This window comes from Monoraphidium neglectum (genome assembly GCF_000611645.1).
Source record: "Monoraphidium neglectum strain SAG 48.87 unplaced genomic scaffold scaffold00708, whole genome shotgun sequence".
NCBI lineage: Eukaryota > Viridiplantae > Chlorophyta > Chlorophyceae > Sphaeropleales > Selenastraceae > Monoraphidium > Monoraphidium neglectum.
In genome coordinates this window covers 6,250-22,489 of record NW_014012920.1, presented here as the reverse complement: position 1 = coordinate 22,489, position 16,240 = coordinate 6,250, and the positions used below count along the sequence as shown (strand labels likewise).

At 65.8% G+C, this 16,240-nt stretch overlaps 4 protein-coding genes across 4 annotated transcripts in view; 2 read left to right on the top strand and 2 right to left on the bottom strand.

Annotated features, from left to right (window-relative positions):
• Window positions 1–266: 266 nt before the first annotated feature.
• Window positions 267–5,197, bottom strand: MNEG_4926 (alpha-N-acetylglucosaminidase; the record flags this gene model as incomplete). The annotated part of the gene is made up of 11 exons (XM_014046603.1): window positions 267–317; window positions 406–876; window positions 1,153–1,584; window positions 1,801–1,863; window positions 2,285–2,395; window positions 2,740–2,902; window positions 3,186–3,319; window positions 3,557–3,651; window positions 3,818–3,930; window positions 4,174–4,356; window positions 4,776–5,197. 11 exons carry the CDS (start codon window positions 5,195–5,197, stop codon window positions 267–269), a joined length of 2,238 nt encoding a protein of 745 aa, XP_013902057.1.
• Window positions 5,198–7,274: 2,077 nt separating this feature from the next.
• Window positions 7,275–8,872, top strand: MNEG_4925 (peptidyl-prolyl cis-trans isomerase, FKBP-type; the record flags this gene model as incomplete). The annotated part of the gene is made up of 6 exons (XM_014046602.1): window positions 7,275–7,361; window positions 7,556–7,595; window positions 7,872–7,904; window positions 8,133–8,270; window positions 8,494–8,600; window positions 8,849–8,872. The coding sequence occupies 6 exons, from the start codon at window positions 7,275–7,277 to the stop codon at window positions 8,870–8,872; spliced, it is 429 nt and encodes a 142-aa protein (XP_013902056.1).
• Window positions 8,873–9,623: 751 nt separating this feature from the next.
• Window positions 9,624–12,018, bottom strand: MNEG_4924 (hypothetical protein; the record flags this gene model as incomplete). Its single annotated transcript, XM_014046601.1, has 4 exons — window positions 9,624–9,713; window positions 10,023–11,337; window positions 11,578–11,774; window positions 11,983–12,018. 4 exons carry the CDS (start codon window positions 12,016–12,018, stop codon window positions 9,624–9,626), a joined length of 1,638 nt encoding a protein of 545 aa, XP_013902055.1.
• A 353-nt stretch (window positions 12,019–12,371) lies between these two features.
• Window positions 12,372–16,240, top strand: part of MNEG_4923 (hypothetical protein) — a gene marked incomplete at both ends in the record, with an annotated part of 4,734 nt that continues 865 nt past the window's right edge. Inside the window, 10 exons of the mRNA XM_014046600.1 lie at window positions 12,372–12,518; window positions 12,820–12,917; window positions 13,204–13,321; window positions 13,545–13,681; window positions 13,949–14,138; window positions 14,459–14,644; window positions 14,866–15,015; window positions 15,262–15,498; window positions 15,732–15,869; window positions 16,068–16,214. Of these exons, the coding sequence (XP_013902054.1) occupies window positions 12,372–12,518; window positions 12,820–12,917; window positions 13,204–13,321; window positions 13,545–13,681; window positions 13,949–14,138; window positions 14,459–14,644; window positions 14,866–15,015; window positions 15,262–15,498; window positions 15,732–15,869; window positions 16,068–16,214 (1,548 nt within the window). The remainder of the gene's footprint in view (window positions 12,519–12,819; window positions 12,918–13,203; window positions 13,322–13,544; window positions 13,682–13,948; window positions 14,139–14,458; window positions 14,645–14,865; window positions 15,016–15,261; window positions 15,499–15,731; window positions 15,870–16,067; window positions 16,215–16,240) is intronic.

Genomic DNA, 16,240 nt, shown 5'->3' with positions numbered 1-16,240 from the left:
GTCCCAAGGGGTGGGACAATGCGCGTATTGCTCCGCCGCTGAGAGCGAGCACGCCAGGGGCCGGCGTCCCCTGCCGCGGCCGCAGGGGCGTGCGCGCGAAGCGGGACCGGGCACCACGGCGCCACAGACAGTGGCGGCATGGACGGGACCCAGCGTAACGCGGGGGCAGCGCGCACTGGGCCGCACCTGCCGCGTTCGACGTGCCCCAGATCGTCAGCTGCCGGATTGGGGCGTGCGAGGGACAGGGGTCAGAAGGTCGGTGCCAGTCACTGCGCGCGTCCCTTTATGCAGGCAGCACCACCCTCCTTAGCCCCAGGCTGCGGGCCACCCAGCCCCAGTGCGTCCCCCAAGCACACGCCCCGGACCCGTCACCGCGCCGTTTGCCCCTGCCCCGCGCCCCCTCACCTGAGTCCTCAGGTTCCACTCGTACAGCCGCTCCAGCTGCCGCCGCCGCTCCGCCGCCTTGGTACAGCCGCCGTCCCCGTCACCCGGCCCCGCGAAGGCGCGCGCCCGCGCGAGCGCCGGCCCCAGCATGAAGCCCTCGTGGGAGGCCAGCAGGCGCTCCATGTCGTCCAGCAGCGCCCCCAGCGCCGCGCCCGCGCCCGCCAGCAGCCCCGCGTCCCGCCGCGCGTACGCGCCCGCCGCCGCGGCCCACAGCCAGCCCGACGCCTTTGACATGAGCTCCCGCGCCGCGTCGACGACGTCGTACCTGAACGCGCAGCTTCCCGCCAGGTCCGGGTGCGCGGAAGCTGCCGCCAGCAGGTCCCCGAGGGCGGCGCGCAGCTCCGACAGCGGGTACCAGGAGTGGGGGGCGAGGCCCCAGCCGAGGATCTCTGCGCGGCAGAGGCCGGGGCGGCTCGTCGGGACGTCACACACCTTTTGAGGGGGAGGGGGAGAGAAGGCAGAGGAGGAGGGGCATTGGGATGTGAGGGCAACATGAGCCCGGGTTGATGCTGGCATTGCTGTAGGATGAGCGGGCGCCAGGGGTGCGACGCCGAAACATGCAGGCACGCAGTGCCAACGAAGAGTTCGATGCTCATGTGGGTGCTTGCATGTGCACGTACGCAAACGTGCCAGTATACGCACATGTGCGTGTGCATGCAGGCACACGCGCACGCACGCACCCTCTGGGCCTGCCAGCACCCCACCCACCGTGTTGTGGACGGTGTCCCTGCACGCGTACGCGCCACGCCCCAGCCGCCGCCACGCACGCCGCAGCGCGGCCGCGGCCGACGGTCCGGCGCGCCCCGCGGCCGCGTAGCGCCGCAGCGCGTACGACTCCATCCAGACGTCGTACGCGCGGCGGCCCCCATCCAGCGCCCAACCCGCCCCTGCGGCTGCCGCCGCCTCGCGATCCGCGCCGGCCGCCGAGCCAGGGGCCGCGCTGGCGGCCCCGGATGAGGCCAGGCGGGCGGCGCGGCCTTCGTAGGCCATCTCCGCCATGAATTCGTAGACCACGGGGTTCTGTTCGATGCCCTCGGGCGCCATGCCGACGCCGACGAGGTTGCCGCCCCCAAAGCCGCGGTGGTGGTCGCCTGTGCGGGCGGCGGCCGCGGCGGAGGCCGCCATCGCGGCGGAGACGCCCTGCGCGTGGTTTTGAGAAGTGTGGCGTTTTGGAAGGGGGCGGGATTGGTGCTCAAAAGACATGCACAGATCAGCAGGCCGGCAACGACAAGCGGCGTGGTCCCTTCACATACTGGGGGTGGCGACCACAGGCGCAAGCCCGCACAGACAAGGCAGCCCAGTTTGTAAGAGGTGAGGACCGCCCCACTGTGCGCCGCCGTCGTATCGTCGCCGCACCTCTGCAACCGCTGGCAGTGCGCCATAGATTTCATTGTTGCCCCCAAAGTTGTGCAGCATGCACTGCGCATAGATAAATGCCACGTGAAGGCGCATGATCAAGCGGAAATTTGAGGGTGTGATGTGTGTGTGCGTGACTGCATGTGTGTGAATTGTATTCAAAAAGGTGTGTGTGTGTGTGTGTGTGTGTGTGTGTGTGTGTGTGTGTGTGTGTGTGTGTGTGCGCGCGCGTATGCGCCCGTGCGCGTACGCACACGCGCGCGTGCAAAGGAAATGCATTTTTGTGTTGCTCATGCGTTTGAGTACGCGGTACATTGCCAGCACCTCCATGCGCGCGTAGCCGCTCCTGTGCAAGCGGACCCGCTAGGGCCGGCGTGGCTGCCGCTGCCAGAGTCCGAGCCGCCAGGCGACCCACCACCCCCGGGCGCATGAGGCAACCATGCAGCACCCATCGCTCCTGTGTGCCCAGAGGCGCGGCACCCACCCAGATGTAGGGGTAGCCGTAGAACCCCTCTGTGCGGGTCCACACTGGGTGCTCCTCCGCAAAGAGGTCCAGCACCACCAGGCTGCCGCGAGGGACACCAGCCAGCAGGGCCTGGTCGTGAGGTGGATGTGTGTAATTGTGTATGTGTAAGTGTGTGTATATGTGTGTGCGTAAGTGCAGGTGAGTGTGTTGAAGTGTGCGTGTGCGTGCGTCTCAGTGTGAGGGCATGTGTCTGCGCACGCCTGCCGTGCCTCTGAGCGAGCATTGCTGACAGGCCCCAGCAGCAGCACGGCGGGCCAACGGCGCGCGGACGTCAACTAGCCAGGCCTCGCAGGTTGCCAAGCCACAGGCATGCAGAAGCTTGGCTCAGCACGCACACGCCGGCAAACTCCACGCCCGGGGCGCAGCGTCGCGCGGCGGCAGGCTGTGAGTGGAATCAAGGGGGAGGGCCTCACCTTGATCTGCGGCGGCTGCCAGAACCCCGAGTCGCTGAAGAAGAGCCATGCCTGCATGACCCACACGCAGCCCGGGTCTGCGGAAGTCATGGCCTTGTAGATGGCGGCCGAGATGGCGGAGAGGTAGGAGGGGTCGGCGCTGGAGGGGCGCATCTCGTTGAAGCTGTGGGCAACAGTGTGTGTATGCGGCGGGTCAGGCGGGGGTAAATGGGGGAAGGAGGAGTCTGGTTCGTGCAAGTGCGCATGCGTGCATGGTGGAGGGGTGGGAGGAGTATGTTTTAACGTTGATGTGACAAGAATCCGAGCTTGTGCACAACGTTTTGCCCAGGGGTGACCCAAGAGTGAGAGTATTTCAGGTGCCAAGCAACACGGGGTAAATGGCGGCTTGCGGCAGGGGCGGCATCCATTGGAAATCAACGTGTCCCTCAGTGTGCCCGGCCCCTGACCTGTCTGCGATGTAGTACGACCGCCTCCCAGGGGGCTCCGGCCCAAAAGCCGCCCGCAGTTGCCGCACAACGGCGGCGCCCACGCGGGCAAAGAGCGGGTCCTGGGGGTCGAGCAGCAGTGGGCAGCAGTAGGCCTGCGACAGCGCAGCACGTTGGAATGTATGTTTGTGCGTGTGTGTATGTGCGTGTGTGTGTGTGTGTGTTAAAGGAGGGAGAGGACGGGGTCTGCAAGGGGGGATACTCGCCACCGCCTCGGAAGAGCTGTCACGCGGTGCTGTCTGAAGGACATGGCTGGCGGGCGCTGAGCCGCAGGCCTCGCGCGCTTGGAAGCCGGCGGGCTGGCCGCCTGGGCCTGCGGCGCCCCTGGCCACCTGCTGCCGCCGCACCTCCGGGAAGTGGCACCAGTTGCTGCTGCGCACTACGCGGGCGTCAGGGAACGCCGCGGCCAGCGCGCGGGGCACAAAGCCTGCGGATTCCCCAACAAGAGGGAGGGGTGGGTGCGGCATCAGAGCCAGGAGACACACGAGCACCCAACCATGCACATGCCGGCCAGGCGCAGGGTGCTTACGTGCGCGTTTGACTGCTTGTGGCGAGAAAGATGCGATGGAGGACCGGAGGGCCCCCAGGCTCACCAGCAAACGCCGGGAAGACGGGCGAGATGCCGAGCTCCCTCATGCGCGCCACGACGCGGCGCCCCAGGGCGGCCTGCTTGGCTGCGTACTCAGGCGGCAGGGGGCCGCCCCATCTGGTGAGAGGAGGGATTCAGGGGGAGGGGTGGGAGGTAGGCGGCCAGCGCCTGCAGCCAGGAAGCGTTGGGCATCACAGGGGCCGCCCAGACAGCACCTGGCGCACCGTTTGCGAGCGCGGCACCCCGGGGTGCACCTGCTGCACAGCGCGGGACCCTTTGCTGCGGCGCGGCGCAGCACACTCAAGGGCCCCTGCGCGGGGCTCCGCCGGCCCCCTGTGGCCCAGAGGCAGCTTTGCGCACCCCTGGATGTTGCCCATGCGCCCCCACGCCAGGAAGGCCGGCCCGGGGAAGAAGTCGGCCAGCCCGTCGGGCGCCAGCCCAAACTCCTCCTGCAGCGCGGCCTGCCAGGCCGCCTCCGCGCCCAGGGGCATGAGGGACAGGTTGACGCCCTGCAGGGCCATCCAGTCGAGCTCGCGCTCCCACCTGCCCGGCGCGGCGGCGCATGCGTGGGAGGAAGGGGATGAGAGCGTGCGACGCAGAGTCGGCAGCACGCGCTGCAAGAGGGCGTGGTGGCGGGCGCTGCTACGGGGGCGTGCTGCGCATGCAGTGGAAGCGGGTTCGCGCCTCAAGGGGATATGCAGCACGCAGGTTTGTTTCCGTTGCATGGGCCGTTGCGGGCGCATGCGCTGGGAACGCGAGCATGGAATGCGCGCATGCGGGTCGGGCGGTGACGCCACATGGCTGCGTGCCCCGCAAGGGCTGCTTGCTCAAGCGGGCAGCATGAAGCTGGGCGGCTATGGCACCACGTCGGCTGCCACCTCAGCTTTCCTTGACCCTGCATCGTGCGCCGCCGATCGATCCCCGCGCGGCCTGTGTCGCAGTGCTGCGGCTGCCGGGCGCACCTGTCCCAGTCCCAAAACGCAAATGAGTAGCTGGCAGTGACGACATTCTGGTAGAAGGTGCTGGGCACCGCGCGCCGCACGGTCTCGTCGCTGCCCACGCCCCCAAGCTCGTCCATGCGAGCAGCGCCGAACGCGGCTGCGTCGATCTGCGGCCCGCCCGTCGCGTCCCACGAGACGCTGCAGCCGGCATGGTGCTTGAGCCACCAGTGGGCGCCCGAAGCGAGCTCGACGGGCGACGTGCCCTCGACAGCCACGCGGCGCGCGCGTGTGGCGACGCGGAAGTGACCATGGGGCGCATCAGGCGACAGAGGTACCAGGCGGAGGTCGAACAGGTGGGCATGCGCCGGCAGCATGCGCCGCAGGAGGGCAGCAGCAGGGGCCTCTGGGTGCGCGGCAGGGGCAGGACCCTCCGCTGAAGGCATCGCAGCAGACACTGCCTGGTGCACCAGAAGTAAGATAAGAACTATACGTGCACAACTCCCAGCCAGCTTGGTGAGGGACGGGAGCAATACAGGATCGCGGGGCACTTGCCCCTTCGACAGTGCTTGGATCAACGAGAGACGGCCTGATTGTGATATTTAAATCACAAACAATCTCCTATGAAAGCGTCTGCATGCCTGCCAGGCTTTCCCAGGGGGGAATTGCCAAAAAAACCAAAAAGGCCAACCCAGATCAAGAACCTTCAACAACAGCTTCTTTTGCAGGTGAAAGCGTTTCAGAGCAAGCTGTCGATCACTTGGATTGTCCTTAAACCCTGTGCAGCCATCCACAACACTGAAACACATGGCACAAATGCAACCGTGGAAATATCGCACTGTGCCTCGCCGACACAGCCACCGGTGCATGGCAAGGGGCGCACGGCGTTCTGGACGGTGCGCGAGGTGGGGTGAGCTGGATTAAGAGCCCGATTACGTCTGGATTGGGACGAGGTGCTGGGAGGGGTGGGGAGGAGGTGCAGCTTGAAGCAGCAACAAAGATGACGCCCGGGGATGCCCTCTTCGTGCGAAGCGGGACGGAGCAAACGGGCGAGCTTGCATGGCAGCAAGTGAATTTTGCTGCCCCAGGCCCTCGTCAGGCTTCCCCCCTACCAGGTGCAAGCCCACATATTAGACCCCACACAGGTTCTTCTGCGTGTACTGCCTGCCACAACTTGTAGAACCCACAAACTGCAGAGTTTGCGCCCCTGGACCTGCGAATATGACATCAAAGATGCTGCGAGGGCCTGCCACAAACACGTGTGCAACCAGATTTTTGCCACCTGGCGCGATGCTGGAGCATATAGAAAGAAGCCCCCGCTGCAGGGCAAGGTGCCCACACAGCTGCAGCGCCGACCCTTTGCAACGTGCGACGGCCTGCACTCGCCGGCCGCCTCGATGGCGACGAACTCCCAGTTGTCGATTGTTACAGTACCATGGTTCGTTCAAGCTTGAACACCACCCCTGCAATTCAGCACGCCCACTCAGGGGCGAGCCACAGCTGCGGTGCACCACAGGCCCATGAGCAGCTGCCTACGTAGAACAGCGCGCGGCAACCAGTGCACACGGAGGGCCGCAGCAGGCTCGCAGCTCCTACCAGCAAGCAATCGTGCCACCTCCGCGGCAGGCGTGAGGCTACCGGAACCGCCTCCAGCGCCTCAGCGACCGCCCTCTGCGCTCAACGTGCCTGTGCCTGCCCCTGGTGCCACGTGCTCGGTGAGGCCCTGCAGGAAAAAACGACACCAGCAGCTGCTCGCCGCCTTTGCCAAACACCTGGCCCACCTGAGGCCGTCCCAACCTCAGGGCAGGTGCCAGGCGGGCACAGCTCATGGGTTGCTGCACGGCAGCGGCCAGCTGCCGGCAGCTTCTCTGAGGAGCCCTCCACCATTGATGGGCGCGAGCGTCCACAGCGGGGCGCAGTCAAACCAGGAGGGCCTGCTTCCCCTGCCAAGCTCACCACCTTGCACAGAGGGGCGCGTCCCCAATTTCACGACGATTGTGTCCTTCACCTGCACGAGAGAGCGCTGTGTGTCCTTCTGTACATCAGCACGAACGAGCCACTGTCCTGCACCTCAGCACAAACGGAGCCATTACTGTGTCCTGCACCTCAGCAAGTGCGACCTTCACCTCTCAACTTGGACCCTTTCTCTCCGCAAATGAATTTTGCATCTCTCACGAGACCCAGTTGATCCTGGAAAGCCTCCCCGCGCCAATTCGCAATGTGTTGCGGGGGCGCACGTGGCATGGCTTGGAGCAACCGAGCGTAGGTAGAGCCGTGGCGGCAGATGCAACGCAGATGGGCGCCGCTGCGGTGCTCATAGGCTCTGCGAGCTTTTCCTGTGGCCTTGCAGCAGGTCCACAGCAGACCGCAATCGCAGTCGAGTTGGTTAGTCGACAGGTAGATCACCCATCCCAAACTCATTTGAACGTCCTTTGTGAAACAGAAGTGTGTGCACATAATACACCAAAGAGATCACTGGTCGTTATCAAACCTTGCAGCAACTCGCACTGATCACATTTCACCATGATCACCTCTCGCGCGATCGTGCTGGTGCTCTGCGCCCTGTGCATGGGACTGGGTGCGTTGGCACAGGCAAAGAAGGTGGAGAAGGTGCGCTGTATGCACTGGACTCAAGTTGCCACAAGCTCTGGCTCCAGCCACGCGCAGCGGGGGAGCATGCTGCTCACGGTCTCGTCTCTCACCTGCAAGCTGTCGGGTTGGATCCAGCAGGGCAGCCCAGGGTGATTTGCGCGATACATCTGCATGGCGCTTGAAAATTGCTCGAACCCTCCACCGCATTGCAGGAAGTGACGAAGCTGCAAATCGGCGTCAAGTTCAAGCCAGGTGGGTGGGGTGCGCTGCTGTGGGGTTACCGTAGTGCAGGTGGAGATGTAGAAGCCACCCTATCAGCTGTGGCAGCTGCTGCATGTTGCCTATTGTACGCCGTCGGATCGTGTGCTGCTGGCCGGCATCTACGAGGCCGCCACCGCACGTTTGACCAGCGTGTGGCAGCCCAGCCTGCCCAGACCTGCTGACTCAAGTCTACCCCACATGACGGCTGACTGCCTCCGACACGCTGCCTTGACCCTCGGCGCGCTCAACCCCCACCTCTCTCCTCAGAGGGGTGCGACGAAGCACGCAAGGCCAAGCCTGGTGGGTTGTTAGCCATGCTTCAACCACATCGTGGTGGCTGCTTTCATCCGTGCGCCGAAGAACCACCATCTCTGGGCGGCAAGCTCGATCGACATAGGACAACAAAAATCGCAGCACCAGTCGCAGTGCTGTTCTGTACCTCTCTGTCACACCAAAACATACACACATGCATGTGTCGCACGCACGCACACCCTCTTTTGTGGCACTGCCCCCGCCGCCACTGCGCAGGCGACACGGTGTCGGTGCACTACGCTGGCCGCCTGGTGGACGGCACCGAGTTTGACAACTCGTTCAAGCGTGGGGAGCCCATCACCTTTGAGCTGGGCCAGGGGCGCGTCATCAAGGGCTGGGACCGCGGGATCAACGGTGTGGGGGAGGGGCAGGGGAAGGGGGGAAGAGTGACGATGTGTGGGGGCATCCTTGCCTAGCCTGTATTACTCGCTGCACTGCCATTTGCAGCGGTAGCTGGTGTGAATTCACACAGCATCACATTGCAGCCATAGTAGCAAATATTCGCCCATGCAATCTCCCAAAACTGCATGGCAATGCGTGGTGACGTCTGACACCGCTGCGCCGCCCCGCGCCGCAGGCATGTGCGTCGGCGAGAAGCGCAAGCTGAAGATCCCGCCCCACCTGGGCTACGGCGACAGCGGCGCGGGCGCCAGCATCCCCGGAAAGGCAACCCTCATTTTTGATGTGAGCACACGCGCAGCGCACGCATCGTACACCAAGGGTGCACACAGCAGGGGTGGCAGCCTGCATGCAATCCGTCGGCGTTCAGCACACCTGCACATGTGTCGGAGCGCCTTCGCAGGACGATGCATGCTGTTGCTGTGACCTGCCAGCACCCCTTCACAACCCACACAGGCTCACCAGCCCCTCAAATCTGTCACCTGCACATCCAACCCACTCTTACTACTGAATCTGACCCGCCCACCCTGCAGACTGAGCTAGTCAAGATCGCATAGCTGGACGCACCTGCCGCAGCCGTGCCGCAAGGGGCCCTGCCCTCAGCAAAACTCATCCTGTGAGGATGCGGCTGACTGATGCGGATTCGTGGCTTCAATTCTCGTGTCCAACAAGCACAGGACTCCCAACATTTACAATCACGTGACTTGCTACACTTGTAAACTTGTGTGCAGGTGCCCACCTCCAGCTCAACGGCTGTGCGGTGCTGCAAAAGGCACGATGGACGAAAACCTGCCTATGGGGTTCCCCCCCAATAGCACACGCAGGCAGAGACCCATGGGGTTCATCCCTCTGCATACATTCCTGCTGACTGTGACTGAGTGCGGCGCGTGCAGGCCTGTGCTGCAGCACAAAGCTGGGCGAGCTTGCGGCGGTGAAGCGATTGCCGGGCCAAAAAGACGGTAGCGCAGCCGGATCGCCCGCTCTCAAAAAACGCTGGGTGCCTCTCGAGTGACTGGCTGTGGCGGAATGCCGCAAGCACGCTGGACTCTGCGTGGCAAAAGCCAAACAGATCGAGTGTTGAATTGTAGATGTCTGGACTATCTCCATCTCAAGCCCCTGCACGGATGGCATAGCTGCGGATACTGGCTGCTGTGAGGTTGCTACACAGCATAGAATCACTGCATTAAAGCCTGCTGGGCGAGCCTAGCACAAGTATGCTGATGCCTGCTATTGTGACGCTCGCCACGCCCCACGGCCGGGCCATTGTGACGACTGGCTGCCATGCTGCTGTTGTGGGGCCCCATAATGTCACTGCCTAGTGGCGGCCCTCCTCTTCCTGGGCTGGTCCACCTCCTCGCCCTCAGCATCACCCTCAGCCAGCGGGGATAGACACGCGGCCTGTAGATGTGAGCGTGCGTGTGTGTGAATGCGCATGTGTACGGGCGTGTGTGTATGTGTGTGTGCACGCGCACGTGTGCATGCGTGAGACCGCACGTGGCCATGCATACCGCTCACGCAAGGGCTTGTGCCCCAAGAGTTATCATATGTAGCCATGTGCTACTGCGCCTGCGCACCTACCCAAACAGACTCGAGTAAACAAGGCGGCCACAGCTCGCAAAACAATGTTTGGCAAGCCAAGCCACCTTCCCTTGCAGCCCAGGAGCCACCCCACCAGCAGACACCTCCCCAGCGGCAGCTGGCACTCACCTTGCTGCGACCCTCCACGCCACGCCGCGCTGCAGCCGCCGTCCCCGCGCTCCTCTTGGCCCCTGCACTGCCAGAGGCGGACGAGGCGGCGGAGCGCCCGGGAGTCGCGCGGCCCCTTCCGCTGCCTCCGCCGCCGCCGGCGTGGCCGTCGTGGGCAGCTCCTGCACTGTCTGCATCATCTTCCGCCTCTCGGGCAGCCGCGGCCCGCGTGGCACGGCTCGGGCGGGCGCCGGCCGTGTCCTGAGAGCCCGCCGCCCTCGCCGCGCGGCCGCCACTGAGAGAGGTCCCCGCCGCGTGCGAGCGCCGGCGCGTCATTGGTCCCGAATCCACCTGTGCTGTGTGGCCCTGCGACTCGCTCGCGCCGCTGGCCGACGGGCGGGCCGCCTTGCTGCGCGTGGTGCGCCCGCTGATGGCGCTGGTAGATGGTCGGGGCTCCGCTTGACCTGCCGGTTGGTCCAGCTCCTGGCCTGACTGGGGCTGCTGCTGCTGCTGCTGCTGCTGCTGCTGCTGCTGCTGCTGCTGCTGCTGCTGTTGGCTGTCGGTCAGCTGCCGCTCAAGCTCCCGAATGCGCGCCTGCAGCGCCCTGCCCTCAGCGTTCACGTCCGCCGCGGCCACGTCAGCCCGCTGCTCCGGCGCTGATGCCGCCGCCATAGCCGCGGCAGAGCGAAGCTCTTCAACCTCCGCAGCCAGCCGGTCCCGCTCCTCTCGCAGTCGCTGTGCCTCTGCCTGCGCCTCTGCCGCCGCAACCTGCCCCGCAGCGCGTGCATCGTTGGCGGCCTGCAGCGCGAGCTGCGCATCTGCCGCCGCGTCGCGCGCGGCCTCCGTTTCCCGCGCCAGCGACTCGGCCTCTGTGCGCAGACGCGACGCCTCAGCGCGCGCCGAATTGGCCTCCACCTCTGCGGCGGCCGCTCCACGCCGCATCTCAGACAGCTGCTCCTCGGCAGCGGCCGCCGCGGCCGCTGCTGCTTCAGCACGCCGGTCCTCCGCACCTCGCAGGGCCACCGCTGCGTCTGCCGCCGAGCGCTCGTCTGCGGCGAGTTGCTGCGCTGCTTGCGCCTCTTCCCTCGCCGCCACAGCAGCTGCACGCGCATCCGCGGCCGCGCGCCGTGCCGCCTCAGCCTCGCCCTCCGCAGCCGCCGCCACCGCCTCGGCTTCTCCTTGGCGCTGCGCGGCAGCGGCCGCCGCGCGGCGCGCGGCCTCTCCGTCCGACAGCGCCTGGGTGTGTTGGAGGCGGGCGGCCGCCAGCTCTGCCCTGCGCGCTCCCAGATCCGCCATGACCGCGTCGACCTGCCCCTGCAGCTGGTCCTTCTGGATCCTGGTGGGGTGCAACAGAACCCGTGACAGCAAAGGGGCTCTTGGCGACTCAGCGCGCACGCATGAGGTGCACCGACTGGGCGGCGGAGGCGTTGCTTCACCCCAGCTCCCATCATGAGCGGCGGCGTCCCGCGTGTCGCAAGCAGAAAGGATGTGGGAGACAGCAAACGGCGCCGCACCCGGCGGGGTACGCGGGATGCGCGAGCCACCAGGTCATGCCCGGCACCCTGCTGCTCCGCACCTGAGCAGCGCCATGTCTGTCGAGGCCGGAGTGTTAGACGTCACCATGACGGCCGCCGTCTGGGAGAGGCGTGGTGTCGCCGCCCCCGCGGCCTGCAGGTTCTGAACCTGCCTCCTGAGCCGCTGGTTTTCGGCCTCCGCTGCTTGCAGCTTGCGGCCATAATCCAGCTCCGCCGCTGCCGCGCACTCAGCCAGGTGCTGCGCAGTCAACCCAGAGGTGGGGCGCGGCGGCGTCACGCGGGGGGACATGCAGAGGATTTTTGACCAGGGGCCCGCTCGCACAACATGACTCGACACTGCAGTGGCACGACAAGCTAGGGCGGGACGGCGGCCGCGTCGGCGATACCCCTTGGCGGGCAGGCCTCTCTTCATCATGCGTAATGAGCTTTAGTCAATATTTACCCACCTCGATGACATAAGCAGGCAGACCCTGCAAAGCCATCGTGGCTTTGAAGCGGGATCTGATCTGATGGGTGCACAGGCAGCCTCCCTCCTGGCTCGAGCCTCACTCATGAACAAGTGACCCGTCCACAAAGCCCATGCTGTTGTTTTGGCGTACAGTACGTCAGGTCCCGTGTGAAAATGGCCGGCGCCATTTGCCATGACTGATGGTACCCAGCAAGAGGGGAGGAAGCAGGACCCTAGGAAAAGCTCGACGTCCCCGGCCACCATCTACAGCAATACTCTGCTTGAGTACTGCCATTCTTCTTTTGGGGCCTCGAACTGCGTGCTCCCGGGTGGTTGTGCCCCAGTTCTGATCGACACAGCGGGGCCCAAGGAACGGGATCCACTAAAATGGCAGCGGCTGATGAGAACGTTGTGGCTGCGGAGGAGGTGGTTGCAGAGCCCGTCCCGGCCCAGGCGGTCGATCAGGTCGCTGGCAGCAGGCCGGAGCGCGAGGACCTCTCCAATGAGCCGATCGACGAGAGCCTGCTCATTAGGGTGAGCTCTCGCCCTGTGTGCTGCCTGCTCTCCATTTAAGACGGGCCCATGCGGACCGGCGTGCACGGCCCAACGCGCTGCTGCCCACCTGGGGACGGCTGGGCATGGCCGCCTCTGCGCCCCGCTGCTGCTGGCACGCCACGCTCGCCGGCACCCAAAGATATCTGCAGCTTACACTTCTGGAAGGGATTTAAAAGTCTGCAGGCCCCCGCATGGGGCTGTGGCAAGGGCGAACCGCCGGCCCTTGCCCGCCTGGTCAAACCGCCCTCCCCCTCGGACCCTGCGCGGGCGCCCTGCGCAGATCAAGGGCAGGGTGAAGCGCCCCAACAAGCCGGACGACGCCGAGCGCAACACGCAGGTGCAGCTGCTGCAGGACGAGATTGTGAAATACATCAACAGGTGGGCGGGATTTGATGTGGGGAAAGCGGTCTGGGATGCGTGCTGGCGGTTGCCACTGCTGCCGACGTGGCCCCTTGGGCGCACCAGCCTCGGCTGCCGCCTTGGGCTCCATGACATGAGGGATGCCCTGGCCTTGCCCATTCCTGCTCTAGCAGCCCGCACTTCCTCATGGGAAGAATGCATGTGAGCAGCGGTGGTCGGCGGCAAGGCGGTGCACACCAACTTCTGCCTGCTGCCCCTCTTGCCTCGCTGCCTTGACGGCGCGTTTCCGTGCTCAAACCCTCAGGCAGAAGCAGATCAAGGAGATCTTGGACAGCAAGCACACCGGCAAGGGTGGCACACCCGAGCAGCAGAAGCTGCGCGACCAGCTGCAGCAGCTGCGCACTGAGTGGGACACCGTGCTGGTGCGCACCGCGCGCTGTAAAGAAGCGTGGATGCATCGCAGCCCTGCCGCGGCAGTCGCGAGGGCGCAACACGGGCCAGCAAGCGCCACACTGCCATCGCAGTGGGTGTGGGGGTGCATGCGGTTTTGTCGTGATCAAACTTTGCCCGCATGAGGGGCTGCAAGCGCGCCGCCGCGAACGTGTCCAATGCCGCCCGGCCCTGCCCCTTTTCCCTGGTTTGCAGCGCGGCAAGCAGCGCCTCCAGGCGGAGGACGGGGACAAGAAGACGGAGCGCGAGAAGCTGATGAGCGAGCTGCGGACGCTGCGTGACGCCAGCAGGGGCCCCATGAACCTGGAGACGCTGGACGCCAGGGTCGCAGAGTGAGGGGGGGGTCACTGGGGTTGGGGAGGGGGCTGCCGGGCAAGGACGATATGCGGGGCGAAGAGCGACGGACACCACCAGAATGGCTTGTCACGCGTCGCATGTGCACTTTGGAGGCCTGGGGGGTGGCGCCACAGGGGGCGTCACGCACTCGTCGTGTCGTGTCTTGTGGGTGAGGCTTACGTGACATCCAGTCTTGCCGGAACACGACACCCTGTTCCCACGCGGCACCGCACACCGCGGCGCCTTTGCGCCCCATTTCAAAGGCTGGAGTTCAAGCTGACGCACGAGAGCGTGAGCGCGGCGGAGGAGAAGCGCATGCGCGAGCAGAAGGAGCGCATGGAGCGCACCGACCGGCCCAACGCGGTGCGCGCGTCGGCGCTGTCGGCGCGGCTGGACGTGATCAAGGCGGAGAGCCTGGAGCTGCGGGCACAGATTCAGGAGATCGACAAGCAGGTGGGGCGGGTGACATGCGTTCACGTGCAAGCGTGAACGCTTGCTGGCAGTTGTGGTAGGACACATGGATGGTGTGGGGGGGGGGCTGTTGGTCGGGGCATCAGCTCGGCTTATTTGTGTTGTTTTGTGTGGGGCGTTGGTGGGCTGTCGTGCTCAAGCCTTGGCTTTGAGCATTGGATGATGGGCTAACCCAGCATGGTATGCAGACCAGAGGAGATGCTGAAGGAGGCCACTCCTGGGTCTGCCTGCGGGGCGCACCCAGACCCGTTTCCTTCCCCACCACGTACCCCCTGCCCTTGCCCCGGCCCCCCTTTCCCCAGCTCAATGCCATCAAGGCCAAGCGCGAGGCCACCAACGCTGAGCTGGACGCGCTGCGCTCCAAGGAGACGGAGGCGCGCAGCGACGTGCCCGCGCTGATCGCGGAGCGCAAGGAGGCCAGCGAGATCATCACCGCGCTGCGCAAGAAGCAGTCCGAGATCAGGGACGCCTTCAACGCCAAGTGGCAGGTGGGACGAAGACAAGGGTTGGTGACGTGCGCACCCAGGGGCGACGCGGCGGTGCAAGGGCTGGTCTGTGTGGTGTTCTGCTGGGGACTGCATCATCAGGTGCAGCAGCGGGGGGCGCCAGCCCTGCCAAGAGTCCCGCTGCAGCCGCAACGGCCCCTGCCGTCCACTGCTCTCACCCCCTGTGCTTGCGTGCGCCTCCCTCAACTGCGTGCGCCCCGCAGGAGTTCAAGAAGCAGGACCGCGCGTGGCGCGTGTGGTTTGCTCACGAGCGCAAGGCGAAAAACGAGGAGCGCAAGAAGGAGTACGAGGAGCGCCAGGCCAAGCGCAAGGCCGCGGAGAAGTCCCACAAGCCCAACAAGTTCGAGCAGGAGGTGCGGTTCACCGAATGTGTGTGCGTACGCACGCGTGCTGGTTTCAGACATATACTCTGTTGCGGGGCACCTCCTGGAGCGTCGTGCCCCCAAGATGCGTGCAAGCGAGTGCCAAGGGAGCATTGGCAACACATGCGAAACCTGTTCCGCAATGTGGTTTGTTCAGATTGTGCGCGTGAGCAGTTGCCGCGGCTTGGGCGCGCCGACGCCCCGCCCCTGCCGCTGTCCCTGCTGCACGCGCCGCAGGTGTACGAGTGCGAGCAGGCGATGGCCTACCTGCGCTCGCTGGTGGGCAGCGGCGCGCAGGCCGCTGCGGCCGCCCCCAAGGCGGTGGACGAGGCGCCGGCGCCCGGCATGAAGCTGCTCAAGAAGAAGGACGAGGACCTGGACGGCGCCTTCTCGGTCGCCAGCAGCAAGAAGGGCAAGGGCGCCAAGAAGGAGGCAGCGCGCGCCAGCGCCGCCGCGGCGGACAAGACCACCAAGGTGCGGGCCAAGCGGCCGACGGAGGCCCGCCGGGCTGGCTGCGAGCGTGCTTGGCCGGCTGTCGCGGATGGGTCGGCAGGCGCTACCCCGCAGCTGCGCCGCCTCGTTTCCTGCATCCCCGCGCCCCCTCACTCTGGGTCAGACCAGGGTAATCCCCACCTCCACCCCACCGCGCTGCGCTGCGCTGCCTTTCCCTAATACCCCCGCGACCTCGGCACACACGCCCCGAGCAGAAGCTGGCCCTGCGCATGGACGACCTCAAGACGTTCATGAAGCTGGGCGTCAAGGCCCCCACCACGCACGCCGACGTGCCGGCCGCCATCGAGGCGCTGGAGGCCAAGAAGAAGGACTACGAGGAAAAGAGGGACAAGGTGGGGTGGCTAACGGGGGGAAGGGAGTGGCCTGCTTCACGGAGAGTTGCTGGGGCCGGTCGTCGGTGGGTTGGCATCCACCGGGCACACGACCAGGCAGGGGCCAGCGCAGCTGTGGGCGCACACCGCCTTCGAGGCTTCCGCATTTCGACGACCGACGCTGCCGTGCCGTTGCTGTGCCCCCCGCCTCTACTCCAGGCGGCTGCGGCGGCCGAGGAGGACGAGGAGGAGGGTGCTGCCGAGGAGGAGGAGGTGGAGGAGGAGGCCCCCAAGGACCCGGTGGCGGAGGCCGAGGGCGACAAGCTCGCGGACGACGAGGAGGAGCCCGCGGCAGGCGTGCCCGCCGTGGCCAACGGCGGCGCCGCCAGGGC